Below are 21439 nucleotides of genomic sequence, written 5' to 3' on the forward strand. Positions count from 1 at the left end.
CACCTGGATGGCTATCTTGAAATATGCAATTATTACTGGTGAGAAACCACACAACCATACTGGATCTTTTGTGAGGTTGTAAGCAGGTGGATTTTGGAGAAGAACAGAATTAGCAGTTGAGCTAAGAGAGGGTCTGTCACTGTCCCTCTCACATGGTTGGAACCTGTATGTTAATTTGACATTGTCTCCATGTTGCACGTTTCTCAATGGCATGGTGAATTGCCACATTCGTGTGGGGCAGAGGGAAATTGGCACCGCACTTTGCAAACAGGGACTTGGGGGTCATGGTAAATAGGGACAGCAAGAGGTCACTGCCAATGGAGAGTACCAGAGACGCTAGTGCCCGGTGCCCAAACTGGAGGCCCAGAATGGCAGGCAGCGAGCTGGGCTGGAGTCATTGGGTTATTGCTCTGGCATTCATGTCAGGAATTATCATTGTCCAGTTCCTGATGGTTCAAAATGAAACTGAAACAAGTTAGATTGTGACGGTGCACTGTAATAAGAACAAAAATTAAACAGTCAATGGAAACTTATCAAAATTAATTCAAAACATCGTTAGCGGAGGTGTTGTCTAGTTTCTATAAGGCAGGTGGGAGAATGGGAAACTGCATATCAATAAGATGAGATTGCATAACAATGAGGATGTTAATAGATGCTAATTAACGCAAATAGGCCCCTTGCTGCTCATTAGTGAAAATCTCATCTCGCTGTTCAAGACATAGTTGGAATTTGGAACTCGTTGTTCCTTATATTTCCTGAAGAGGATAAATATACAACATTCCTCCAACCCTCTCAACGTCCCCTCACACACTTCCTTAGCTCCACCCATGCCATCCCATGCAAGGAAATACCCTTTACCCAATCCTCTTGGCTCTTCTTCCTCTACACCAACTTAGTGCCTCCTTCCGCACACCCTTTCTCCCTCACCTTCTATGCCAACTTGAATACCACAAGCACATGCACTTGGGGGAAAAAAATAGCTGTTTTACTTAAATTTCTATATTGCAGAACACACTCTACTGACAAAAGCACTTATGTTCATAAATGGACATTTTGACATGTCACCAGTTCAAGATTTGTTGATATTTCTTGATGGACCTTGACAAGTTGCGCTGTTTTAAGAGTTTACACACCTTATAGTCAAAATCGTCTCCACAGTTAACAGCTTCAACGGGTGGCTGACCCGTTCCTCCCCACCCTGTCCATCTCCCCCCAGGATCCCTGACATCTACATCCAGAGGATGCCTATCATCCAACTCCCAAAGGATCTCTGACACCCTATCCCCAAGGAATCTTGGGACTTTATTTTTGCAGGCACAGCTCAGTTCTCTAAAAGGGTATCCTGGCTATCCAATTGAAATGAACTGAGAACAGACTTGCTCTTAGCTGGTCCAAACTCCACATGCTGGGTTTTTGATATGGAAAATTCCAAGATCTGATTCTCGTCGAGGTAGCTAATCATGTAAATTGCCAGTTGCATCCAGGAACTGCACATGTGCAAACTACAGTGCACACCCACCAAAGTGAGAAATACCAAGTTTGGGGGATTTCATTTTCCTGATATCATCCAGCATTTTCTGGCTCTCTGTTATAGCAAAAATCAGAGTTTTGTTTAGATTACAAAATGTAAATTTTGAAAAATATTTGGTATCTTTGTGTTTAAGAATTAGTAACACAACTGTGTTTGAATAGAATTTTAACAACATTTTGCCAAAGCTATTCTTGTTTGCTTTCTCCAATATTTAATTCTCAGAAGATCAATGAATTATACCAGTGAAGACATTGGGAAAAAAGCCAAAAGTGTAGCAATAATGATAATATTTAAGTTATTTGACATGAAGTAACAGTGCTTTTGGCATCTCTAATGTGCATATTTTTGCTCTAACATACAATGGAGCAACAGCAGATATGCCAGGAGTTGGTTATTATATGTATGAACACTGGCAAAGATTCATTGTACCATCTGACGTGCTTATTTATTTTGAAGCTTTGTTAATTTCATTTGCATTCTGAAGTAAAGAATGACCATTTCCAAGAATAATCTTTAATCTTGGTACTCAAATGCAGCAAGAAAAAAGAGTAGTGTTTACTCAGGCACAGAAATAGTTAAAATATCATTATATTTTCTTTGACACATTTCCCAATTCTACATCTCAAGAAAGCCTGAGAAAGCACCTCTCACTGCATCAGTGTGATCTTTACATTTTTTGCACCTGCCATCATCATGCCCTGTCTGAATGAAGCAGCCAATTTGTTGCCAGTTAGTAGCTAATTACCAGCAGTTTGAGCTCAGGTTCATACCCTCTAGGAACTAAGTTGATTGTGCCTGAACTCATTTTGTTTGGGTATGTTCTATACATCAGAAAGAGCGGGCTTTTAACCTGTCAGACAGATTCCATTTCATATCTAAGAGCCAAAGATGAAAGAATCATATTCAAACCCAGTGTGACATTCAGTCATTTTCGATGTACCATCATCATCTTAAGTAATTAGAGCAAAAACACCCAATCAAATGGATGTGTTAGTCCATCAGTTTTATGCATTTTGTTTTAACTGATGAATTACTTCAATTTTACAATCTTTTATTCTAAATTATCATTTTCAGATTGAACAAAATTCACTTAGTATGGTGATTAAACCAACAGCAGGCGAAACGAGCACCATCAGCATTGTATAATGGTTAGGCCTAAACAACACAGTTGTAAGTGTTAAAAGATGAAGACAAATGAAGCTCATTACTATGGGTGAGCTGTGACCCCACTTTTTAGTTGGGAGAATAATAGCGGCTATCTCATCATAACTAAGCTCTTGCCTACCATCTATAATGAGTTGTATACTTGTCATTAAGTGGCTAATTTCCATGCTGCACAGGTGAGCTCAGACATGGCATATGGCGTAGAAACTGAATTCATTATGAGAGCACAATGTGGAGTGTATTACAGTCACATTATTACTCTCAATGTTCAAAGCAGCTTTTAAGATTCTAGCTTTTCTCCCAGTGGAGATGCTGAATTAAATTAGCAGTCATACTTCAAATGCTATACTGGTTAGGCAAAGCTTCTCTTTTAAAGTATTTGACATATCCAACACAATTATATTTTAACAGAGTCAAGGGAGATTAAAGGATAGCTTCAGTTAGAAAACGGTTTGTTACTGAGGCTCAGCCTTGCAGTCTTCAGACCCAGAAAATAGAAATTGATAGAAGATAACTGTTGCAATTTCACTCAAAAAGTGAATGAAAGGCATATTTTAGTTTTAAAAAAATTACAGATAAAAGTGTAATTCATAAGTTTAATGGATTAATAATGGAGGTAAGAACAGAGTTAATTATCATCAATAATGGTCATTTCACTTTCTTATTTTACTGACTCAATAAATCTGTTCAGTGGTACAAAAATGTAGGCAGTTGAGAGATGCCAGAAAATGAAAGCTTCTAGCAAGGCCCCCAAACCTGGTGACACGATAGGCTTGAAACATGGCAGTGATAGAATGACAGTTCCATGGCAATTTTATATTCATGCTCAACTAATGCAATTAGTTCAAACTGACAGATCATGGTGCTCAGATTGTGAATTTAACAATGAGATAATTACGTTAAAATTTCCTTGATTTTGTTGAGGGAAATTACATGCCAAATGGGCTGTAAAGGACCAAATGTTTGTTGCACATAGACCTCAACATGCTATTTGACAAAGTGTAACATATGTAGCTTCCAGTCTGTGCAACTGTGCTTTACTGAGAGCCTGACTGACAATCCTAAATTGGTTGTCAGCCCAATTCTTTCAACACACAGCACAAATTGCCCACTTGTGGAATTACAGCAAATATCAGTCACTGAGAGTTTAGCAAACACAAACTGCTTGGACATGGTCACCAGCATGCTCATTGTGAACAGCCAAAATGATATGCTATTTGACACAATTTGACATCAGTCTTTGGGATGCACGGCCTACAAACCTAACAGCAGAGTGGCATTGAAATTCATACAGCACATGACAGATTTGTGTGATTGGCAGAACATGTGTTTGCCTTGCTGACAGCATCCTGTTAAGGAACACCACTTGTGTTGCTACGGTAGGATAGCAGCGTGAAACAGTTAACTTTGGCTAGCGTTTGATTTTTTTCAGATTCTTTCCCATTCTAGGGTAATCTAAGGAAGATTTTCAGTCCAAAACCAACAGCATTAGGCCCACTTATGAGTTTGAGCTATACACAGTAAATTATCTGATCAGGGCAGCCAATTTTGCAGGACTTTTTTAATGTCCCCATTTCAGCATCAAGCTTGCAAGGTGAAGAAATGCCTCCATACCTATTTACCATCATAGAAATCTCAACATATACACTGACCAAAATGGGCTTACACTAGGTAGTATTAGAGAACCCCTGGCTGATTTCTTGACAAGGAAATCAAGGAAAGAGATCTCAATTGACTGCTCCACTTTTAAAGACAAATTTGAGCGCAGGGCGGAGTCCATAAAGACATGCAAGGACATTTTTACATGCAGCACTGAAATCAAATTTAGCAAACATTTACATACATGAAATGTGTAAGAAAATATGCGAATCAAAAAGATATTCTGCTGATCATCCAAATGCGATATATGAATTTCAGTGCTGGTGTGATGCTATGAATATAGGCTGTATGACACACATATTTGCAGTTTATATCAAACAGTATATCCTGTCAGCTGTTTCCTGCAAGCAGGCACTGACCATATGCAGCCATCACATGTTCACAGAACTCAAAAGTGTTCAACATTATATGTGATTTCATGATTGGATAACATTTGCAAAACAGTCCTGAGTGTACAAAAAATTAAGCTGGCAACAAAATTAGTGTCATCAGTCAGGCTCATGGCGTGATATTCTTGCACATATATTGGGTCTAAAGTAATTTGGTATGTCCTGAGACAGGTGAGGTATACCGGCTGCACTTCTCTTTTTCTCACTTTTTAAACAAAGTAGGCATCATTGAGAATTCCAAACGAAAATGAGTTTGGAAAGATTAAATGCAGTTTCCAGTAGTGATATGCAAAACTGGTCTTGGGTCTATGCTAAATGGGATCTTGGGTAACATACCAGTTGAGTGATAAATGGTGATGTCATGTTGATTCAATGGATACTCACTAAGGTTTGAGAGCAATTAGGACGTTTGTGTCACTCAGCTGTCAGAATGGAATTCAGATGGGACGTTAAATAAAATCTATTTAGTTACAACATTTTTCTTTCCTCCTTAAAATGATTTTGCATTTCGCAAAGCTAACATGATTAGAAAAAGGTATGGATTACGTCTTGCTGAGGCTTACTGCTCATTGAAGAGCCAATATCTCTCAGTTGATAACCAGGCTTTTTACAGATTTACAGAATATTCACAGTTCCAGTTTGACAGCTCGTCCCAAAACTGTGTTTTATCTACACCAAAGCTGCACCAAAATTTAAAAACAAAATAGAACTGCTAAAAGGGAATTTGGTCATTTTAGGCACTCAAGTGTCCAATTTTATCCATGACACAAGAGATGTTGGCAGCATGCAGTGTAGCCCAGAGTTTACAGTTCAGGCATATAGTGTTATGTAGAATATCAAAGGCATGCATTACATAATACTGCTACCAGAAACTGTACCTCAATGCAATTGTACAATCAAAATGCTCTCTCATACTATTATCAATGGAATGTGGAAGTGATACCAGCATTATCGATGCAAACAAAAAGACATCAAAAACCATTTATTTGAATCATTGGACAATATCTCAAACCAAACCCATTTTCTCAAACATCATTTTAAAGTTGACATCTTCAACATACCACTTTTAAAAGAGGCAGTGTCACCTTCAATAGTTTAAATTTTATCAATATCATACGAGAGTTATTTCATCTAGCAAGGATCCTTCACCATTTAAATATAGGAGGGTTTCTTTACCCTTATCACAAACTGGGATTTTCAGTGCTGTCTTTTACACATGTAGTTCCATCAGGGGTCATACAGCAACAAAGGCAAAAAGTGAACAAGCTATGAGAATGTTATAGGAAGGGAAGGGGCAATGTATAGGTGCAGCTGAATACTCTGAAGCACAAGTCTGCAATCATTACCTAATGACATAGCTTGAATCTGTACTATTGAGAACAAAATCATTGAATCATAGAATCCCTACAATGTGAAAGCAAGCCGTTCGGCCCATCGAGTCCACACCAACTCTCTGAACAGCATCCCACCTAGACGCATCCCCCTACGCTATTCCTGGAACCCTACACTTGCCATGGCTAATCTACCAAGCCTGAACATGTTTGGACTGTGGGAGGAAACTGGAGCACCCAGAGGAAACCCACGCAGACGCGGGAAGAATGTGCAAACTCCACACAGGCAGTCACCCAAGGCTGGAACTGAACCCGGGTCCCTGGCACTGTGAGGCAGCAGTGCTAACCACTGACCAATCGTGCCACCCCTTAATGGGAAAAAAAGTGGAAAAATACATACACCACTCACCATAAAAGTTTAAAACAAATAGACCTCCATTTGCCATATCACTGTGGAACTTGCAAAGAACCTGGTTTGAAGAACTGTACGTGGATTCTTTAGTTGAGCTTCCAGTGAACACCCCCAGCTGAGGTGCACTTTGCTGAGCTCCATCCCTGAAAGTATATAACGAAACTTCAGATGAATTATGAGAAATAGGGCATGCAGAAGTAAATTATAAAAAAAGGAGATTGACATTTCATCTGTGAATTTTTATCAAATCACAGCAATACAAGATAAATTTTTGTGTTTTGATTCAATTCCAACTGTTTGATGAGGAGGGAATTCAATCCCATGATTTTTCTCAGCAGTCCAATTTCAGCCCAAATTCACCCATTGCTTTTGATAAATTGAGTCTATCATTACATCTTCTAATATGCCTCAATTCTTCTCTTTCAGAATTGAAGTTATTTTTAACAGAAATCAGTTGTCTGCCTATTTCACTATTCAACCGTCATCTGACTTACCACAACAACAGTTTGTACTTATATAGCACTTTTATTGCAGCAAAAATGATTTAACTTCACAGTATCATTGTCGAACAAAATTTGACAGCCAGCCTCTTCTTTTTGTTGAGAGGAGGATTTCACAAAAGTGTTTTCAGGGAGGAGATTTTGAAGCAGAGAGGTTTTACAGAGAAACTTCTGAAGCCTGAGCCTTGGCAACTGAAGGCGACTTTGAAACAGAAAGCAAATTAGAAGATTTATCTCACTGTGCTCCAATGTGTATTTTGTGTCTTCCTGAAGGTCAGAATGACTTTCAATATTGAGTAAAAGATTTAGGCATTGATGTGATCCTGATACAGTTAACACATTAACCAATAAAAGATGCAAGTGAAACACCTCCTAAATCAATGCACTGGATTTTATGATATTTATGTTTCATGACAACGTCTGCTCTTTTCCTCTCTGCGAATGCACACTTCCAAAGGTTAAAAAAGGTGAGAAAATTCTTCCAAAATCTATTAAGTTGTCTTTTGTTCAAAGTATAATGAATAAATTCTGTCTTTGTTCCAAATTCAAACCAGTGGTCACCTTCCATTGAAGTCCAGTGGATAGTGCAAAATTCAAGGACCTGAGTGACGTTATACAATTTAATTTCCAGTTTAAGATCCACATTACACGATCTTTCTGCTTTGTAGCCTTGTGCCATCGCCAGAAGACAAAAACATTGGAAGAAAGCTCAGCAGGGCAAGCAACATCGGTTAAGACAGGAAGGCGGAGTTCATGTTTCAAGTTGATGCAAGTCAAATCAAGTTAAATCTGAGCCAGGAGATGTCACAAACAAAACAGCTGTTAAGAGGAGCAAGGCCAGGGACAAAGAGGACAAAGACAAAAATAAAAAGACTGCAATACGATGGAAGGAAAATGGTGATTAAATGACAGAAAGGAAAGTGGTATGATATAAGCAAAACAAAAATGCTGTCATGAAAATAATCTTAAAATCAGGGGGTCAGAAGATGTGTAAGTGGTCCTTGCAGAATTACAATGGAGTAGGGAGGGCCTGTAAAATCCGGAGAAGTGGAATTAGTCTCAAATAGGTGGATGTACTTGGAATGAGAAGAGGTTTGAGCTGGTGCTTTGAACAGAGAATTCTCTGTTGGTCCATGGTCAGTGAGGTTGTGTGCACTTTTTGGCATCGTGTACTTTTTTGATTTCCACCGTATTTATGGCCAATGGATCATTCTCTGCTTCAAATCATTTGTAGTATTTTCCTTTTTGTTGCCAGCATAGTAATGTCAACATTCAACTCGACTAAAAGTACTCTGGGTTGCTGGGATGTCATCCCAACCAGTGAGAATATACAGTGTACTGTGCAACAAGTTATCAGTGTGCATGACAAAATTTGAATATGCAACATGACTTGATTCATGATGGAATAGAAATTCATACCATATAGTAATGAAGTCATTGCCAGGTTCAGTTTGCAGCACAGTTAAGTTGACGTAAATCCCATAGCCCACAGGCACTGTCACAAGCCATGTACAGTCCTGAGAGTTTGGATATTCATTTGGATAGCCAGGGGAGTAGATTGTGCCATTTAAAGTGGTGATGTTGCCTCCACAGGGAACTGAAAGTAGGATGACAATGTGAACATCAAACCTGGTTAGCATAAATAACTGTTTTAACTGTTTTAGAAAGCAAACACAGGAATTTTAATATGCATTAGTGATAGCCACCTTGGATTTTTTTGCATGTAGCACTAACGCATCAGAGTGCGAAGGTGGCAATATCAGAATTACTTAATTGTTACGCGTCATGCAATTTGATAAATGGCCATGAGTAACTTAGAATTTTCTAAGTCTTGAAAATAAAAGAAATAGTTCATTAAATCGGAAGACAATAAACAATTTCTGATGAAAAAAAATGTTATTTTTTTTCATTTTATTCAGTTGTCTCAATTTTGTAATGTTTTCATTATATACTCACAGCAAACTATATGCATTAAAATTAATGGTATTTAAAAATGCCATTTTGCATATAAATTAAGGACTTGTACATATATATATATAAGGTGGACAGGTTGTGTCAGGTCAAGGAGGTGGGGATGAGAGGGAGGGCTGGTTATGGGATGAGGCCAGGGGTGGGGAGATTTTGAAACTGGTAACATCCACATTTAGGCCATTGGACTGTAGGCTCCCGAGGTGGAAAATGAGAAGCTGCTCCTCAGTTTGCAGGTGGTGTCATTGTGACACTGGAGGAGCCCAGGATGGACATGTCACCCAGGGAGTGGGAGGGAGAGTTGAGATGGTTCATGACTGGAAGGTGTTATTGTTTGTTGTGAACAGAGCACAGATGCTCTACAAAATGGTCTCCGAGCCTCCGTTTGGTCTCACCAATGTAGAGGAGGCCACAACGGGAGCAGCGGATGCAACAGACCACATTGACGGATGTGCAGGTGAACATCTGTTTAATGTGGAAGGTTTGTTTGGTGCCTTGAATGGAGGCAAGGGGGGACATTTAGGGGCAGATGTAGCACTTCCTGCGGTTGCAGGGAAAGGTATCAGGGTGGTGGGGTTAGTGGGGAATGGGGAGTGAATGAGGGAGTTGCGGAGAGAGTGGTTCCTACGAAAGGCAGATAGGGGTGGGGAGGGAAATATATCTTTGATCGTGGGGTCGGATTGTAGGAGGTGAAAGTGGCGGAGAATGAAACATTCGATGCGGAGGTTGGTGGGGCGATATGTGAGGACAAGGGGGATTCTGTCTTTATTTTTGTTGGGGGGCGGAGGGGATGTGAGGGCAGAGGTGCAGGAAATGCAAGAGGTGCAGTTGAGGGCATTTTCGACCACCGAAGGGGGAAAGTTGTGGTCCGTGAAATAGGAGGACATCTGGGATGTGGACGGCAATCATTGTATAATTCGCTGATTGAGCAAGTTGTAATTAAATGGTTGCAGATGGATTCAAGCTGAGGGGTTCTGTATGCAGGTGGAAACAAGAATTGATTGGTCCATGGACAACTGGCCAGTTATTGATCACAAAAGCCTTTTGTCTGCTAACAATTATGTCTTTGGTTCTCAATTAACTGAACACTTGGGACTGAGAAAAAGATAGAGAGAGAATGCTCTTATCTCCACCAACACAGGAGCTGCCTCTCCATTCTCCACAGTAAAACAAAACCCATTTTAAACTTGAAGAAAACCAGTTCATCTTTCTTTCAGCAGTTGTTGCAAACTGTAACTTTTAACTGATAAATCAGAGACCTTTCGTTCATGAACCCACCTGCATCCTTTACAAACCAGTGGAAGCATCCACAGAAGGATGACTGAAAAGCAAATTTCCGACTGGTATAAGCGTCATGAAAATTATCTTCGCAATCCATGAACAGTAACCAAAGAAATGTGTTTTAGCTTTCCTTCACTCGTTGTGTGTGAATGTGTGAGTGAGTGAGTCAGTCTGTGTGCATGTGTGCGTGTGGGCGCGTGCATATGCCATGTGTGTACGTATCTATAAGGAGATGAGAGTTTTAATTTGTAGAGTCATACACTGATGGTTAATAATTGTTAACCTGTAGCTAGAGGATAATTACTTGTAATAAACAGCAATTCTTGTTCAATAATGCATTCTGGCTCATACTTTTTATCAATCTGTATCTGAAATGAGGTAAATTGGGGAATTCTGTGTATTTATTTTAAAGACGTTAACTTTTGTGACAACTCAGGAATAGAGGGACTTGGCTTCCAACATGCTACCTTGATGAGTCATATTGATGTTGAATGTGGGGAATTAAATCATAATTAAATCATTAAATCATAATGTTCACCTGGAGAGCCAGCGTACATGTAATGGACTGAATTGCCTCCTCTGACACGATTTTGGGAATAACCTTGCATACGATACTCTGTACACTACACTGTGCACAATCTTTTATTGAAAAGAACATACATTCTAGTTCATAAAAAGCAAAAAGTTATTAATTATCCAAAATTCCTGATGTTAACACAGAGCATGCCAGGTGCTGCTACACAGGCTTCATAACGGCTTTAATGTTAGAATGACTACCTCATGTTCACTGGCTTCAGGTAAAAATAGTATCAACTGAAGCAAAATGAAATAGTAAGAACAAAGATCTGACTGTAAAATACTAGAACATATGCTCAGATATCTTGAAAAATAAACTGAGTGAACTAAATGACTCCCTGTGTCAAATGTAAAATAGCAGCTACTGCTTATTCTACATCCAGCTGCTAACGAATGACATAAAAAGCAATTTATAAAATGTCATTGATATCAATAAAAGGAATGAATTATACCTTCACATCTTGGTATAGGGTGATCCCAGTTTCTGTCGATTCCATGCTGACAGATTAGAACAGAATGGCCGATAAGTTCATAGCCTGGCAAACACTCAAATGAAATGGACTGTCCAACATTGTAACCAGATTCTGTGACAATGCCATTGGCAAACGGCCGTGGATCGGGACATTCATGCAACTCATATGCTGAAAGGAAGTTGGTGAAAAGTTATTGTACACTTTCATCAGTTTCTGTTATTTAAAGATAATTTTCATAAAGTCTCACAGTTGAACATTATGGAGCAAAATTACTGAAATGAATTGAAGGCAAATGTTAAGCGACTTCAATTTTCAAAAGGATATACAAGAATTAGTTTAAATGCAACAATACCAATTGCAAGCCACAAAGGACTGAAAATCATTCATTGGTTACAAGTATATATGAAACTTCTTTCATTATATGTGTTAAAATACACATGGACTGCGGTGGCTCAAGGTGACAATTCACCATCACCTTCTCAATGGAAACTAGGGATGTGCAATAAATGCTGGCCAGCCAGCGACACCCATGTCCCATGAATGAATAAAACAAAAATAACCTGATTACAGTTCATGGTCCAACACTGGGCAGAAGCCTGTGCCCTTCCCAATGGTAAGAGAGATTTAAATAAGCCTGAGAGGTGGGTATGTCACCAACTTCCTGCCTCTCCCTCAATAAAGTTCATGGTGGGAATACCACAGATGGCTTTCCTGCTCCACCTCTAATTGACGCCCTTGGGTAGTATAGGTGGATAGTACAGGAAAGCAATACTATGTTATCTGTTTTTACTAAGTGTGGATCAGAAAGTCCCAGAAAACAACACAAAGCCAATGAGTCATGAACAAGAGCTACAGGAGAACAGGAACTTCAGCACTCTTAAGTATGTGTTACGAAGTTCTAAAGTTGAGTAAACGTCTCGGACAATGAAGACCTGCTTCCTCACATATGCCGAATAAAGTATTTGCTTACTGAAACCCCACAGACTCATGACTGATCTTTTTTGCCACAATATTAACCGCAAATAGAAGACAGGAAACTTATAGGCAGATTAGCCTGACTTCAGTCATTGGTAAGATTTTAGAGTCCATGTGATTGATTTGGATTTCGAGAAGGCTTTAGATAAGGTGTTGCACAGGAGGCTGCAAAATAAGATAAAAGTCAATGGTGTTAGGGACAAAGTACTGGCATAGATAGAGGACTGGCTGACTGACAGATGGCAGAGAGTGGGTACAGAGCGGTCTTTTATAGGATGGTAGCTGATGACTAGTGGGAGTTCCACAGGAGTCAGTGTTTAGACCACAACTATTCACGTTATATATTAACAATCTGTTCAATGGAACTGATGGCATTATTACTAAGGTTGTGGATGACACAAAGATAGGTCGAGGGGCAGGTAGTGTTGAGGAAGCAAGGAGGCTGCAGAAGGACTTGGAGAGGCTAGAAATATGGACAAAGAAGTGGCACATGCAATATAATGTGGGAAAGTGTGAGCTTACGTACTTTGTTAGGAAGAACAGAGGCACAGAGTATTTTCTAAATGGGGAAGCTTAGGAAATCTGAATCACAAAGGGACTTAGGACTCCTAGTTCAGGATTCTCTTAAGGTAAATATTCAAGTTCCATTGAAAGTTAGGAAAGCAAATACAATGTTAGGATTAATTTCAAGAGGACTAGAATACAACAGCTGAGATGTCCCACCAAGACTGTATACATCTCTGGCCAGGCCACATTTGGAATGTTGTGAACAGTTTTGGGCCCTGTATCTAAGGTAGGATATGCTGGTGTTGGAGAAGATCAGGAGGAGATTTACAAGACTAATCCTGGGGATGAACAGCTTGTCATACGACAAGGTCTCTGGGTCTATACTCAATGGAGTTTAGAAAGATGAGGGGAATTTGATTGAAACTTGCAGAATAACGAGAGGCCTTGATAGAGTGGATGTGGAAAAGATGATTCGCTGGTAGGAGAGACTGGGCTTTGACGGCACAGCCTTAAAGTGAAGGGATGACCTTTTAGTACTGAGATAAGGAAGAATTCCTTCAGCCTGAGGGTAGGGAATCTGTGGAACTCATTGCCACAGAAGAATATGGAGGCCAAGTCATTGAGGACCTTTAAAACAAGAGGTAGATAGATGCTTGATTAGTATGGCGATCAATGGTTACAGGGAGAAGGCAGGTGAATGGGCTGGAGAATCATGTCAGCAATGATCAAATGGTGGAGCAGACTTGATGGCCTGAATGGCCTAATTCTGCTCCTGTATTTTACAGTCTTATGCCAGCACCGCCATAATCCAGTGGCACTCAGTACCTGATGAGATACCCAGCTTCGGGAAAGCAAGGGGAGACACCCTTCAACATTTGTTGCCGACTCCCTTACCCCTCCCCGTTCCTAATGCCCCAACCCTGTGATGACCTCACACATCACTGACATCTTGCCTGAGTATTCAGCAATAGTTCAAAGTCTCGGGTATATGGTGTACCGACTGTAGCTACCACCTCCCCAGCGGTGTTGGCATACAATAGAGCTGCCAGTGTCTAACTGGGAACAGAAATTTTATCTGTTGAGTCTTTAATCCTAGTGAGTGTCCATCACTCTCAAGTGTCTGCAAGGTACATGATGAAGTGAGCTTTAGAGAATAAGGGGATTCAGGACTCTTGCTGGCTGGTAAACTGGCAGCCAAGACCCCTGATGCCTTCACAATATTCATGCTCACTGACACTGAGTTTGGGTTCTGCCAGGAACCTTCAGCTCTTGACTGTGTTAGTCTTGGTCCAACCATGGATAAATGAGCTGAAACCCAGAGGTGAGGTGAGGGTGAATGCCTTTGAAACCAAGGCGGCATTTGATTGTGAGTGGTGTCAAGTAGCATCCTCAAATCGCAATTAGAATCACGAGTGAAACCCTGCTGGTTGGAGTCAAATCTAACTCAATAATTGTGGTTGTTTGGAAATGAATTATCTCAGTCCCAGGGCATTAGTGCTGGAGATTCTGAGGGTGGTATCTTCCTGGACTCAACCTTTTCCAATGCTTCAGAAATAACCTTCCCTTCATCATAGGGACAGAAATGGGAATGTTTGCTGACCGTTGTGCAAAATTTAGCACCATTCACAATTCGTCAGATACTGAAGCAGCCTGTGTTCCTATGCAGTAAGACTTGGGCGACATCCAGGCTTTGGCTGATAGATGCCAAGTAACAGCCACATGACACAAATGCTGGGCAATAATTACCCCCAACAAAGGGTAATCTAAACAACATTCAACTGCACTTAAAAATCACTGAAACCTCGAACTATTAGCATCCAGGGTGTTACCACTGACCAGAAATTGAACATGACTAGCAATATCAATAATGTGGTGAATAACTTGTCACATGCCTGTCCAATGACTATCTACCATCTGAAAGGCCCAAGTCAGGATTGTGATGGCACAGTCTCCAGTTGCCTGGACAAGAATGCTGGAGACTGTCACTAGGTGAGATGCTCCTTCAGAGAATTGGTGCAAACATGATGGACTGAATGTCTTCCTCCTGTGCTGTAACAGTTCTATGAATCTAAAATTGGGTGAAATATCAACAACAATCAAGAAGCTCAACACCATTCAGATAATATAGCGCAAACTGAAATTATGACAATTGATTGGGTTTGTCTTACTTTTTGCAGACAAGACATGGCTAGGCAAACTTTTACATTGCCACACCGATGTCAGCGTTGTCATTGTACTGGAATACCTTGTCCAGGAACAGGTCTTTTTTTTGGAGCATAAGTCTCCAGTACTGTTGCATGACTGCTGTCAGGTGCTGCATTTTGGAAAGGCAAATCAAGGTAGGACTCTTACTCTTAATGGTAAGGTCCTGGGGAGTGTTGCTGAATAAAGAGACCTTGGAGTGCAGGTTCATAATTCCTTGAAAGTGGAGTCACAGGTAGATAGAATAATGAAGAAGGTGTTTGGTATGCTTGCCTTTATTGGTCAGGGCATTAAGTATTGGAGTTGAGAGGTCATGTTGTGGATGTACAGGACATTGGTTAGGTCACTTTTGGAATACAGTGTACAATTCTGGTCTCCCTGCTATAGGAAGGATGTTGTGAAACTTGAAAGGGTTCAAAAAAGATTTACAAGGATATTGCTAGGGTTGGAGTGTTTGAGCTATAGGGAGAGGCTGAATAGACTGGGGTTATTTTCCCTGGAGTGTCGGATGTTGAGGGGTCACCTTATAGAGGTTTATAAAATCATGAGGGGCATGGATAGGGTGAATAGAAAAGGTCTTTTCCCCGGGTAGGGGAGTCCAAACTAGAGGGCATAGGTTTAAGGTGAGAGGAGAAAGATTTATAAGGAACCTAAGGGGCAACATTTTCACACAGAGGATGGTACATGTATGGAATGAGCTGCCAGAGGAAGTGGCGAAGGCTGATGCAATTACAACATTTAAAAGGCATCTGGATGGGTATATGAATAGGAAGTGTTTAGAGGGATATGGGCCAAATGCTGGTAAATGGGACTAGATTTATTTGGGATACTTGGTTGGCTGGACAAATTGGACCAAAGGGTCTGTATCTATGCTGTATATCTCTATGACTCTATGACTCATTGTATTTTGTTTTTATACAAAACTAGATCTAAGATAACTTGTAACCCAATTGATTCTTTAGTGTACCAATGCAAAACATACTATTTTGTATGCATGCCAAGAGCTTGTCTCCTGCACAATGACAGCAATTAAGTCACCTCTAACTCTTCTCAAGCCTTAATATCTGGAATGGCCAGGCACTCTTTATTGATAGTACCTCCTGCTATCCACCTGGACCTCTACGTCAGCAAAGCAGGGTGTCAATTTCCCTCTGTCTGACATGTTTTGGGTAATTGACACAAACTGCGCAGGGCAGCTGCAGAGCCAGTGCTTGACCGGATGCACCACTGGACTTCACAGAAGGCATTTGCGTCAGGAATCTCGGGTGATGCCAACAATGGCCTATACTTCTGTCTGTGGCAGCTTTGAGAATACAGTGAGCAGGGTGCCATGGGGACATGATGCAAGGACAATGCTACAAGCATGGGAAGGTAGCATGAGAAAACTCACTAATGCTCATGAATAGAACCCTTCATGGGATTTCTCCAAAACTGACATTCAGCTGATAAAATTCAGCCCACAGTCTCAATACCACCTAGAAGATGATCTGAAAGACCTCACCAAGCGTTCTTTGACAGCACTCTCCAAGTACACAATATCTACAACTTAGAAGTGCAAAGCAGCAGATGCATGAACATGTCACCAATGGCAAGTTCCCCAAACAACATCATTGCTCCACTTTAACCGCTACACTTTCACAGCATCAAGATGCTGGAACTCTGCTTCTAAAAGCACTCTGAGTGCATCTACATCCCAAGGACTGCAGTGGTGCAAGAAAACAACTCACCACCTTCCTGAGGATAATTAGGGTGAGTCATAAATGCTGGCTGTGTTAACAACTGGCATAACCAATCAATGAAGGGAAAGAAAAACAAGACTAGATTATTTTACAACCTTGCAGTAAAAGATGGATGACTGAGTGTGGGACTAAGGTTAAAAAAAATGCTCTGTAATATAATGAAAAATCTCTCTTGTTGTTATGTTGGCACTAAGATTTAAAGTTATGACAGTTCTGGTTGTGAACAAACATCTCTTGCTTTTGAAATCTTTAATAAAATCATAAGCTTCAGATCTTTTTTATTGATTGGTCAGCAAGATGCTGTGAAATGTGAAAGACATAATTTTTTTAAAAAATTCTAAACTTTAGAGTTGTGAAGCTAATATTTTGATCGTTGCGAATGCTTGGCTGAGTTCCAAAACAAAAAGAATCTGTCATTTGTTGATCCAAAAGAATGAATGACAGTTTTCTGAATTTGATTGGTTTCAGAATACAGGACTGTTTCTTTAAATGTTGTATTGGCCTCTGAAATAATTAACTGTTTTTCAACATCTGTGATATCTTTGTAGTATCTTCCGCAATGTGATTCTATGAGTGTTTTATTAGAGTGTCACGGGACTCTTCAATGCCATTTAAATGGATTTTCATTGTTTTATATGACATCCCCACCACACTCTTACTGATCTCTTGAGTGATTCGCAAAATGCATTATAGAAATGAAAAGATACAAATCCCAGGCAAAGTTGCATGGTGTTCAAGTTAAAATGTGGAAAAATGCAGAGGTTGGGTTTTCTTGAGACCACAGAAAACTCTAGGCCACAGTCTCAGATTAAAGGCTGAGCCATTATGGACTAAGAGGAAGAGAGAATCACAGAATAGCAAGTCATTGGAATTCTCTCTTCTAGAGAGTCATGGATGCTTAGTCATTGAGCATTTAGGAAAAAATGTCCACAGATTTTCAGATGTTAAGATAATTGAGAGATATCGGAAGAGTGTACAAAGATGAAGTTGAGGTCAAAGACCACAATACTTAATCGTGGGGCAGATACAAATAGCCAAGCAACACATTTAGAGTCATAGAGTCATACAACACGGAAACAGACCCTTTGGTCCAACCAGTTCATGCCGAACATAATCCCAAACTAAACTAGTCCCACCTGCACCTGGCCCATATCCTTCCAAACCTTTCCTATTCATCTACCTATCCAAATGTCTTTTAAATGTTGTCATTTCTTCTGCTATTTCTTATGGTTTCATGAACTTAGAGCAGTTGGAAAGCTGTCTTGGTACTGTGAGAAAATGGTGCAAGTGTGTACCCTATTCACCCACGAGGAGTTAACAATCTATCACTGTACAGTGAAAAAAGGGAAAAATTACATTTGGCACACAAAGCTCTTATGAAGCTTGTTAAAGAGGATTATACATATTTATAAAATTCAGAATCTACTCATATCAGGAAAAACCCTTTACTGAAAAAGAATACATTGTAGACCGGCTCATTCAAAGCATCCAAAATTTTCTATCTTTTCTCCCAAGAGTAGCTGCAAGTTCTCTCACCCGACCCTTTCTCTTCCCCCCCCCCCCCACCCCACAAAAGAAATCTGGCTCATCTTTCTACCTCAAGAATCAAATTCATATTCTAAACTTTCCCTTCTGTAATTTTGAAAAATAACTGAAGATTGAGTCTGGAATGGCTAACATTCTGCAAACGTAGAAGGAACGCAACGTTTCCCAAGGGTTCAAGGAAGACCATCTGAATTCATAAACAAGGAAACTGCATCAATAGGCTCCTCAGTTTAGAGGCTACATTAAGTATAGTTCTGCTCTATAGTATCACTGTCAGCATTTACACCATACAACATCAGCACTGCCAGCTTCTGTAGCTTTTCATTTCATCTTGAAAGGATGGCAATAAAGTACAATTATTTGATGCAAGAACAAAAATAAAATTCTTCACAGGCTTGTAATGATTCCTGTTTAAATTGAATCACAAGAAAGAATCAACATGTTTCTAATGGGTCCACATTGCATTGTCTCCGTCTGTATTTCTCTTTGCCATTTTAACTCTTTCCCTGACAGAGAGGAGAACAGAACAAATATCTCTCCCACTCCATACAGCTAAGATTCTCTTTCTCTCTGTAACACAGCTCAAAGCTCCCTTTCCAAGTCCCAGTGAAATAGTTGCTTTATTAGCATGGAAGTTAAATATTTAAGCTTAATGTTATGTTGGGATTTTTAAAATAGTTGAATAAGACTGCATACATTTTAATTTTCTCCTGGGTTCCCAATGTCAATGACTCAAGTTGGGATATGGTTCCATAAGCGTCAGTAATAACTAAGCATTTTGTTCCTCATGATGGTGTAATGAGTGCTGATAAATTATTAGACAGTAGATAGTGCCAGAATTCGGCCCAATCTGAACTGTAAATGATGTCCCATGGGCAGATCTCTAAGTTCTTGGCTATATTTGTGCTGTTATCTGAGTACTTAAATATTCAGATATCTAGGAATCTGGTTGTTATGTTTTACTTTTAAAGACTGTTCCTCTCCACCTTGATGCATTTGAACACTTCTCATCAGTGAGTCAGAAATCTATGACATTCAAATAGCAATGTGGGACACAGATAAAAAGCTGTGTTTCCATTCTCTCAATTTGCTATTTGATTCAATTTCCATAAGACCATAAGAAACAGGAACAGAAATAGGCCATTCAGTCCTGAGAGCCTGTTCCACCATTCAATAGCATCATGACTGATCTGACATTCATCCTGCATTTTGGAAAGGCAAATCAAAGCAGGACTTATACACTTAATGGTAAGGTCCTGGGCAGTGTTGATGAACAAAGGGACCTTGGAGTGCAGGGTCATAGTTCCTTGAAAGTGAAGTCACAGGTAGGTAGGATAGGGAAGAATGCGTTTAGTATACTTGCCTTTATTGGTCAGTGCATTGAGCATAGGAGTTGGGAGGTCATGTTGTGGCTGTACAGGACATTGATTAGGCCACTATTGGAATATCATGTGCAATTCTGGTCTCCCTGCTGTAGGAAGGATGTTGTGAAACTTGAAAGGGTGAATAGACTGGGACTATTCTCCCAGGAGTATCGAAGGCTCAGGGATGACCTTATAGAGATTTATAAAATCATGAGGGGCATGGGTAGGGTAAATAGATAAGGTCTTTTCCCTGGGTTGGGGGAATCCATTACTAGAGGGCATAGGCTTAAGGCAGAGGAGAAAGATTTAAAAGGGACCGAAGGGGCAACTTTTTCACACAGAATGTGATGTGTGTATTGAATGAGCTGCCAGAGGAAGTGGTGGAGACTGGGACAATTAGAACATTTAAAAGGCATCTGGATGGGTTTATGAATAGGAAAGGTTTAGAGCAGATATGGGCCAAATGCTGGCAAATGGGACTAAATTTATTTCGGATATCAGGTCAGCAAAGACAAGTTTGATTGAGTGGTCTGTTTCTGTACTGTATGCCTACCTTCCTGCCCTTTCTCCAAAGCCCTTGATTCCCCTCCTGACCAAGAATCTATCTCAGCCTTAAATATACACAAGGATTCTTCCCCAACAGCTTTCTGAAGCAAGGAGTTCCCAAGTCTAAAAACTGGCTGAGAAATAACAACCTCTTCATCCCAATCTTAAATTGGTGCCCCTTCATTCTGAGACTATGCCCTCTGGTCGTAGACTCTCCCATGAGGGAAATCATCCTCGCAAGCCCTTTAAGAATCCTATATGTTTCAATGAAATTACCTCTCATTCTCCTAAATTCTAATAAGTAGAGTCCCTTTGCTAATAAGACAATCCCTCCAGTTGGGGAATCATCCTAGTGAACCTTCTATGACTGCCTCTAATGCAATAATATCTTTCCTTAAATAAGTGGACCAAAACTGCTCTCAGTACTCCAGATATTGTCTCACCAGCACCTTGTACAGTTGCAGTAGACTTTCTTACTCCTTTATTCCAAACCCTTGAAATAAGGACCAACATTCCATTCACCTACCTGATTACAAGTGTTTTGTTCACAAGTCTCCCCCCACCACCACTCCAACCACCACATCCCCCCCAACCCCCTGCCTCCAGGCCCCTTTGGGTTGCATGTTTCTGCAGATTTCCTCCATCTACTTAATATTGTTCTTTTCCTGCCTTTACCTTTCGCTCAAATAATCAGAATATCGACAGGTTACATTTTTAACAGCGGAGTGATTTTTAAAATTCATTCACGGGATGTGGGCACCTTGGGCTAAGCCAGAATTTATTGCCCATCCCTAATTGCTCAGGAGGGCAGTTAAGAATCAACCACATTATTGTGGGTCTGGAGTCACATGTAGGCCAGGCCAGGTAAGGATGACACTTTCGTTCACTAAAGAACATTAGAGAACCAGATGTGTTTTTTCCTGAACAATTGACAACAGTTTCATAATCATCATTAGACTCATAATTCCAGATTTTTATTGAATTCAAATTCCACCATCTGCCATGAACAAGGTTTCCACCTGGGTCCCTAGAATGTTACTTGGGACTCTGGATCATTAGTTCAGTGATAATGTCACGAGGCCGTCGCCTCCTGTTCATAACAAGAAAATGGCCTCTGCATTTGCACAATGGCCCATGATATCAACCGGCTGCAGCAAGACACACTTACAGGAAGCATCTGTGCGTGCATGGACATCACCACATTCTGTACGCAGTGACATCAACATCAGGACATGCAGCATTGACGAGGGGGGCTGGAAAGGCTGGAGCTAATGAAC

The 21439-nt window shown here is 40.3% G+C and overlaps 1 protein-coding gene across 1 annotated transcript in view; it reads right to left on the minus strand.

The window, feature by feature from the left end:
- csmd2 (CUB and Sushi multiple domains 2) overlaps nucleotides 1-21439 on the minus strand; it is a 613472-nt gene that overhangs the window by 159487 nt on the left and 432546 nt on the right. Inside the window, exons 35-37 of the mRNA XM_048612954.1 lie at nucleotides 11264-11452; nucleotides 8406-8583; nucleotides 6484-6629 (exon numbers count right to left, since the gene is read on the minus strand). Coding sequence (XP_048468911.1) covers nucleotides 6484-6629; nucleotides 8406-8583; nucleotides 11264-11452 — 513 coding nt within the window. The remainder of the gene's footprint in view (nucleotides 1-6483; nucleotides 6630-8405; nucleotides 8584-11263; nucleotides 11453-21439) is intronic.

Source organism: Rhincodon typus, chromosome 27, assembly GCF_021869965.1.
Source record: "Rhincodon typus isolate 14 chromosome 27, sRhiTyp1.1, whole genome shotgun sequence".
NCBI lineage: Eukaryota > Metazoa > Chordata > Chondrichthyes > Orectolobiformes > Rhincodontidae > Rhincodon > Rhincodon typus.